An 8,218-nucleotide genomic window follows, 5' to 3' on the forward strand; every position below is an offset into this window, starting at 1 on the left:
CTTTTAGATATTTTAAGTTGTTAATTATTATTATTTATAATACTTTTTTGGTAATTTTAAAATGATATGTGTTATTTTTTCTGTCCCAATATATGTGAGCCTGCTAGAATTCTGAGAGTCAACGTATTGTATTATATAGCTTTTAAATTGGTAATTATTGTAATTTTTAATGTTTTTTAAGTCATTTGTAAATGATATATGTTGCTTCCTTGATTGGGACTTTTCCATTTGTGACACATATTATATAGATATTTGGTGCCCGTGCCAGTACGGGCCCAATAAAAAAAAATTGTTTTAATTTGTGTGATATAAATGGAATTTGAAGATCAGTTGATTTTTTATATGTTTTCTTAAAAATATATTTGAAGTTATTAAATTGTTGTGTTTTATAGTATTTTGCGTTAGTTTTGAATAATATAGGTTACTCATGTTTCAATTCACGTGAATAATCATAAATATTTTCAGTAATTAGTTTATTGTGAATTCTAGAAATTTTGACGTTATTTTCAAATAGTACATGTTACTTATTCTATTCCAATTAGTCAACCAAATTTCTTATATGATTTAAAAATATTTTTAATTGATAATTATTGTGATTTATAGCATCTTTTATGTAACTTTTAATAATATATAATTTGTTCAAATTCATATGACAATGATAAGATTTCAAGAGTCAACGCAACAAAAATTTAAATTTTTTAAAAAGTTGTACCTCTAATATATTTTGTAGCTAAAATATACTCTCTCCGCTTGTATTTGTCATGTTGCGCTTTTTGAAAGTCCATTTGACTAATTTTCAAAGTTAAATCAGATTGTATTAATTCAATATTTTAAAAATAATAATTTAAATATGCAAAATCTATACAAAAAGTAATATAAATTGTTATTTTTTGCCTATGAATATGATGAAAAAACACATTGTAAAATATTAGTTAAAATTCTTATAGTTTGACTCTAAAAAGGAAATCATAACAATTAAAAGTACATAGAGAGAATAATAAATAGGTAATTAAATTTCAAGAAGTTTAAAATAAAAGGTTGAAAAAAAGAATTAGATAGACAACATATATTGAAAATTGAAAACATATAAAGAATAAATGGGCCCAAATGAGGTCAAACTTTTCGGCTAATAAAGTAGTAGGTAATTAATGGTGTTAAATTCTCCTCACTTATTATATATAGTAATACAGAGTCATATAGTACTTTTCTTTTCAGTTTCTTCTTCACAGACCAAACATATTGTCCAATAGTGAATAATTAAAACATAAGTTCCAAAATATTTTTAAAAAAAATAGTATATGGCCAAGTTCTAATATTTGAGAATTTTAAAAAATTTAAAAAATATTCCAAATTTTATATTTTTATAAAAAGAAAATATCCATCATTTATTAATTTCAACTAATATTTGTCTACCAAATTACTCCATTAATAACTAATAACTTTCATTTTTGCTATCTATGTAGAACATGGCAAAAAAAAAACAATTTGTTTTTAATGAGTTATAATTCATCTTGAATCAGTGACAAGTTTGAATATGTGATTGGTGTATTGCTCTTGAGTCTTGTCCATATTGTTATTTTGGTGTAGTTGATTATTATCAATTTTGTTATAAGGTTATTTTTCAACGCAACATGTTTTATACTTTTATCATAAAATGACAATACAAACTTAAAGATATTTATAGTAACTTTTAGAACTTATGAATATAAATCATATTTTTTGAAATAATCTAATATTTCTGCTAAAATATATGGCCAAATGCATAGTGAAACTTCACCCATAAATAATTTGTTAGGAATATTTAGAAATTTGGGGCCAAAAATTAACTAAGACTTCCGATTCCTTCTCTGTTACTCCCTCCATTCAGATTAATTTGAATATTAAAAAATTATTAGACCTCCATGCTATGATAATTTTATATTTTGGTTCACATTTTATTTTGATAAAAATGGAAGTGTATTAATTTTGTCTATATAAAAATAAGATAACATTTTAGACATCTGGCCCATTAGCTCAGTTGGTTAGAGCGTCGTGCTAATAACGCGAAGGTCGCAGGTTCGAGACCTGCATGGGCCATTTTTGTTTTAATTGCTAGTATCAAACAAAAACATGATTGTCAATCAATTTAAATACAAGATTGAAGGAGTTGTATATCTTCATCCAAAGTACTAACATTGCCACATGGCAAGCTAAGAAACCAATGAAAGAAAAGCTTATCCTATATCTTATCTTACCCACAGCAAAACCACCAAAAATTATTTCTGCAATCTGACCATCCAACTGTCACACTTGTTAGTTTCTAATAAACAGAAACAAAGAGCAGCAGAAAACTGATCAGAAAAACAAAACAAAACAAAATGGCAGCCTCTCTACAAGCAGCTGCTACTCTTATGCAACCAACTAAGGTTGGTGGTGTCTCTGCCAGAAACAACTTGCAATTGAGGTCATCTCAAAGTGTGAGCAAGGCATTTGGTCTTGAACCATCTGCATCCAGGCTTTCTTGCTCTTTGCAAACTGATCTTAAAGATTTTGCTCAGAAATGTACTGATGCTGCCAAGATTGCTGGATTTGCCCTTGCCACTTCTGCCCTTGTTGTCTCAGTAAGTTAATAATGTCTTTGTTTTGTTAAATTGTGCAATCATCTCGTTTTAAACTGTTAAATAGAACACACTAGTAAGAATAGCAACCATGCCTTATAATCACTATGATATTATATTATCTTCTAGGAAGGTAAAATAGCAGCAAAAATTCTATATCTGGACTTTGATGGTTCATAGAGTAACTTAAAACTGCTCATTTTTGGAATGTTTATATTGTCATCTATAGTTCATGTTCCTTTAGTGATCAACTGCTTTATGCTTTGTGTCCTTTTTTTGATGTCCTGTGTCTAAGAGAGAAAATTTCTAAAGATTTGCAACTTGATCATGTAGGGAGCTAATGCTGAAGGAGTTCCAAAACGTCTAACCTTTGACGAGATTCAGAGCAAGACATACATGGAAGTAAAGGGAACTGGAACTGCCAACCAGTGCCCTACCATAGATGGAGGTGTTGATAGCTTTGCCTTCAAGTCAGGCAAATACAACGCCAAGAAGTTCTGCTTAGAGCCAACATCATTCACCGTCAAGGCAGAGGGCGTAAGCAAAAATTCAGCCCCAGACTTCCAAAAGACCAAGCTTATGACTCGCTTAACCTACACTTTGGATGAGATTGAGGGACCCTTTGAAGTATCTCCTGACGGCACTGTTAAGTTTGAGGAGAAGGATGGAATTGATTACGCTGCTGTTACTGTCCAGCTTCCTGGTGGTGAGCGTGTTCCCTTCCTCTTCACCATCAAACAACTTGTGGCATCTGGAAAGCCTGAGAGCTTCAGTGGTGACTTCCTTGTGCCATCATACAGAGGTTCATCATTTCTTGACCCAAAGGGCAGGGGTGGATCCACTGGTTATGACAATGCTGTTGCATTGCCAGCTGGAGGCAGAGGAGATGAGGAGGAGCTCCAGAAAGAGAACGTAAAGAATACCGCATCTCTAACAGGAAAGATCACATTTACTGTTACCAAGAGCAACCCACAGACTGGTGAGGTGATTGGAGTGTTTGAGAGCATTCAGCCATCTGATACTGATCTGGGGGCAAAGACTCCTAAGGATGTAAAAATCCAGGGTATCTGGTATGCCCAGCTTGAATCATAGAGAGATCTTAGACCTTGTGAATGATTTCTTGGTTTTTAATTTTGTTATAAGTTACTACAAGGTTTAAACTTTCTGTGACCCAATTGGACAATGAATGAGACAACTATCTTGCTGTATATTACCAAGTATAAGTAATAATCCATTAAGATAGTGAGTTGCAAAATGCTGATATTTACTTAGATTTGCCAAGTGTTCATCTCAAAAAAGTATAAAGTTGTATGCAATCCATATTGCCTAGACTCTGATATAATTGTTGAATCTGTCTGTGTTTGGCAAAAGTAAGTATTGTTGAGTGACATTTACCCATTCAGTTGAGAGATGTCAAACACTACTACATCCAGATAAGGCTATGAAATGGTGATCCTTACCAATTACCAATCTGACAATTGACAAACAGCACGGTTCAATTCACAGTTTTAAGATGGATTTCCATCAATCAGTATCTCGTTAATTTCATATGAAACACCATTTATCGCGAAAACTTTAGATACAGCTTATAGTTTTTATATCTTTTAGGATTTCAGAAAATGCCTTTTATCTAAAGTTGCATTATTGTCATTCTCATGTTCTCAAAGAAGACGATCATTTATAAATATTTATACATTCCTACTAGATAATGGTATCATGTACAAAGAATAAGCGCTATGGTGAAGTTACTGGTTAGCTCATTATTGCATCTTTCTCAAGCAAAGTTTTGCGTATGAAGAATTATGGCGAGAAGCAATAACTTGATTTTACTTTCACACAAACTATCACTTTATATAGAGAATGAAGGAGTATCATAGGGGATATCAGAATTATATGGTGGATCTTAAGAAATATGAAGCTACAAATCATCATCGCTGATGGATTTCTCAATGATGTCAATGCAGACGCCCACAGATTTCCCTCGAGTCATTGCCTCTGCAAGCTTCGATCGTGCCTTCTCATGCCGTCGCAAAATGAGGATTGTGTTCAATACAGCCCATCTCACCTGAGAATCTGCTTTCTTCTGTGTAAATCCCAAGCTTTTCAGTAATGCATCCAACTGTCAAGCAGGAATTTTTATTAGCCTTTGTTTAACATTTAGTATAGAATCAATCATTTTGGTGAAAACTGAACGAATGCACAATATCTAGAGAAAGGATGTAGGGACTTCAGCCTTATACAATTGCATCAAGAAAAAGGTAGCAGGTGGAAGACCGAACTCTTTATGCATGAAAGTGAATAGCAATCTACAATAAATCTAGGTAGGAGCACTATTGTTTAATGGAAATATGGCAGTTTCTCTTATTAATAGCTCCTGTTCTTCTTAGAGGAAGAGTATATAAGGACTGCAGTAGCTGTTTATTGCACTTCAAATAGTAAAATTCTCAGTGTACCATATGATGTCATGTCCTAATTTAGATGTCCCACTCAGTTGAGATATGAACTGAGCAAAATAAACCTAGAAAGTTGGATTTTATTCAGATTATAGGAGGCATAGGAATAACATAAACCTGATTAATGTCAGACAGACCTCCCTCAGCATACCCAAACAGAAGATACTCAGTTGCTACACCTGCTAGCGCAATACATGAAAACCTGTTCAGCATCTGTTAGAAGTGCATTATTAGTGAAGGAATCATATACCAGGTCACAGAAATAAACATACGTGATAATTATGACAGAGATCAATACCGTGGCTGTTACTTTTCCTCTATTTACCTGCACGGCAATAAATCAGGGTCAAACTAGAGAGAGTAATTATACACAAATGATTATTGCCCAGCCCAGAAAGCTTAAAGGAGAAGAAAGAGCAATATTCAAGGAACAACCAACACTGAAAAGCTTTACTGGAGGTTAAAAAATTGATCGGAGACTACCTACTTCCTCAATAAATTCGAAGTCCACAAAGGCTGTTCCTGCTTGGATGTTTAACGATCCTTCCTTCTTCAAAGCATCCAAACTGGTGAGTGTATACCCCTTAGGAAGAATACCCAGCAAGTAGGCAATCAAGAAATGCCCAGCTTCATGCTAGATCAGAATTGGGGAATGAACAGTTTGTTACAAGACAAGTCACAGAAAAGAAAAGCCAAACTAATAATGACTTTCAAAGAGAGAAAAGTAGAGGTAAATGATAAGGAAATTAAATACTTGTGTATCAAGGACATTGCAAGCAGGAACATGAATTATTATTATTTTTGAGAAGAAGCAAGAAAGTGAAAATGAAGAAACAAATTCTGAATATTAATCAATCTGTAAGTCTTTTGCAAGATGTTACAATCTAAGAGAGTTGAAAACTAGAGCCTTTTTAGTTGTTTTTTCGAGAAAAGTTGAAAACTAAACACTCTTTAGTGTGCATTCATATGTGTAGGTGAAGAGAGGGAGACAGAGAGAGAATGAGAGTGATGAATCTCACTTGAATAACCCTGCTATGGTACTTCTGACTGAAGGTATGGCCAATTGTGTCAAGGACCAAAGTACCAACTCCTCCATTGAAAGAAACCTATGCACAAATATGAATAACTCAGTAATCATGTTTGAAATGTCTTAGAACACATAACTCCATGTTTTAGGCTTCTTACTTTCACCTCTGTTGACTCACTAAGTAGACTAACAGTCAAATATACATAAACAAGAGTGTAAACTGTTATCACAAGGTTAAGATTGTTCTCCTTTATATTCCTGAAATATGACATAACATGAAACTAGCAAATTATCATAAGCATGTCCCCAGTGTGATTTTCAAACGTAGAGAAATGGCAACACAGGGAAAGAAAAAGTGTTATTTATCTGGATATGTCAATAGTAACTGTTTCATGAAAGCTTAATTTTTACAGAGTGATTTCATAAATTGACATGCATGAGATAAGTTTTGACAACCCTTTTGGAGTAAAGCTATAGGAGCAATATATTGGAGATTTTGGTCATATTGGTGATTTTTCTTATGTCAGTTGGTATTCAGTTCTTGCCCTCTTCTGTTGTAGATTTTCTTTTAAACCCTCTGATGTAGATTTATCTCTTTCAGAATATCTTCTATAGACGAAAATTAAAGCTGGTAACCACTAGAAATGCGGTTTTTGTTCCTATCAATTTGTTTAAAGTAAAACTAAACTTTGAGTTTCTCCAGGAGAAAAGCAGCCATCAATCTTGTAAAACTCACGGCAAATCAATTGCTTGGTGAATAACATGACTCTGACCTTCGGAACAAATTTTCAAGAAATTTCTAAAGAAAAGATATAAAAATGCTCTATGAACAGCCATAGAGAAATTCCAGAAGTCAAATTGACAGGCATCTTAAGAGTTTACCAAGTCTAGAGTCCATAGAAACAGAACCCCCAGAGAAACAAAAAGGATCTGTTGTGGGCTCAAATCAAGCGCATACCATGCAGCAGAACCACTTAAAATAGCAGCAATTTGCAGATTTCTTTCAATTGCTCCAAGGGTGGCATCAACTGGTGATAGAAGAGATATGGCTTCTATTCCATTCAACTTCAATTCATCCAAGGAATACAGCCTCTGTGGTACCTGCATGAACCTACACATAAAGTTAAAGCAGTTTTCCTACATAAGCTCAGAGAATTACAAGGTAAATGTTTCTTCAATAAACTTGTAAGCTTAAAGCAGAAGATTTGTGAGAATACAAGGCCAATGTCTGTCCAATAAAATCGTAACGATTAACTATTCAACCTAACTAGATATAGTTTACCACTAAGCCCAGCTAATCACTAACAACTAAGTAAACTTTCGCCCTTGCTTACAAACCATTTATATCTACATATAACTAAAAACTTATAACAAATGCAAAAAGATTAACCAACAAAAGGAAAATAGGTTTAACTCATCTATACAACAATGCCTCAAACTCAGAACAACAACAACGTAGCCAGTGTAACCCACAAGTGGGGTAGTGTGTAGGCTGACCTTACCCGTACCAAAGTTGTTCCCGATAGATCCTCGTCTTAAAACTTTGCTATGTAGAATAAAAACAGTGAAAACCTATCATATATCCTCCGAATTATGAATTTGTAGGGACTGTGCCTGCTGAATTGATCCGAAGAAAAAATGTTAATGAAGAGAAGATTGCAAAAACGAACCTGTCTAGCAGCGCCAAAACAGCGAAGACCACCAGGTTTGCCCTGCAAATCCTTCACCAGAGACAATGCAGCCCTTTCATCTCCCTTCATTAACTCCTTATCCACCTGTTCCAACACCGATAATCCCGAAACTATCCTTGAATTACTCGATCGCAACTGGGAACAACATAGCAATCCACCACAATATGAAGCAATACTCCCCATTCAACTAACTGCAAACTACAGAATTAATGTATAATTAATTAAAAACAAACAGTGAAATAGACAAGGTTTCTACAGTTTCAGCCACACGAAGATAAGGCTCCCGTCGTATCTGGCTAAAACTTTTTAGAAATAAATGGTAAGTACTAAAAATATCCCCATCATACGTTTACTGTAAATTAAAATCAAATATTTACCTCTCGGGGGGGGGGGGGGGGGGGGGGGGGGGGGGGTGTGGGGGGGGGGGGGGGTTATGGCCGTGAAGGCATT

The 8,218-nt window shown here is 34.1% G+C and overlaps 2 protein-coding genes and 1 non-coding gene across 4 annotated transcripts; 2 read left to right on the top strand and 1 right to left on the bottom strand.

Moving 5' to 3' along the window:
* Positions 1–2,002: 2,002 nt before the first annotated feature.
* On the top strand, positions 2,003–2,076 carry TRNAI-AAU (transfer RNA isoleucine (anticodon AAU)). The gene has a single exon. It is a non-coding gene; the product is annotated as a tRNA-Ile (tRNA).
* A 314-nt stretch (positions 2,077–2,390) lies between these two features.
* Positions 2,391–3,598, top strand: LOC102577592 (oxygen-evolving enhancer protein 1, chloroplastic-like; the record flags this gene model as incomplete). The annotated part of the gene is given in 6 exon segments (NM_001318542.1): positions 2,391–2,600; positions 2,931–3,428; positions 3,431–3,444; positions 3,487–3,530; positions 3,532–3,591; positions 3,593–3,598. Coding segments are annotated over 6 exon segments (832 nt in total), but the record flags the coding sequence as incomplete, so codon positions are not given.
* A 799-nt stretch (positions 3,599–4,397) lies between these two features.
* LOC102604994 (uncharacterized) lies at positions 4,398–8,071 on the bottom strand. Of its 2 annotated transcripts, none has more exons than XM_006338196.2 (7): positions 7,748–8,071; positions 6,960–7,178; positions 6,070–6,156; positions 5,538–5,684; positions 5,349–5,375; positions 5,168–5,263; positions 4,398–4,716 (listed from the first exon to the last, which is right to left on the bottom strand). In XM_006338196.2, exons 1-7 carry the CDS (start codon positions 7,949–7,951, stop codon positions 4,516–4,518), a joined length of 981 nt encoding a protein of 326 aa, XP_006338258.1. In that variant the 5' UTR covers positions 7,952–8,071; the 3' UTR covers positions 4,398–4,515. The 2 variants fall into 2 exon arrangements, with proteins under 2 accessions (XP_006338258.1, XP_015161898.1); XM_015306412.1 differs by having other exon boundaries at positions 4,528–4,716; positions 5,188–5,263.
* Between the last annotated feature and the right edge of the window lie 147 nt (positions 8,072–8,218).

This window comes from Solanum tuberosum, unplaced genomic scaffold, assembly GCF_000226075.1.
Source record: "Solanum tuberosum cultivar DM 1-3 516 R44 unplaced genomic scaffold, SolTub_3.0 scf00004, whole genome shotgun sequence".
In the NCBI taxonomy this organism is placed as follows: Eukaryota; Viridiplantae; Streptophyta; class Magnoliopsida; order Solanales; family Solanaceae; genus Solanum; species Solanum tuberosum.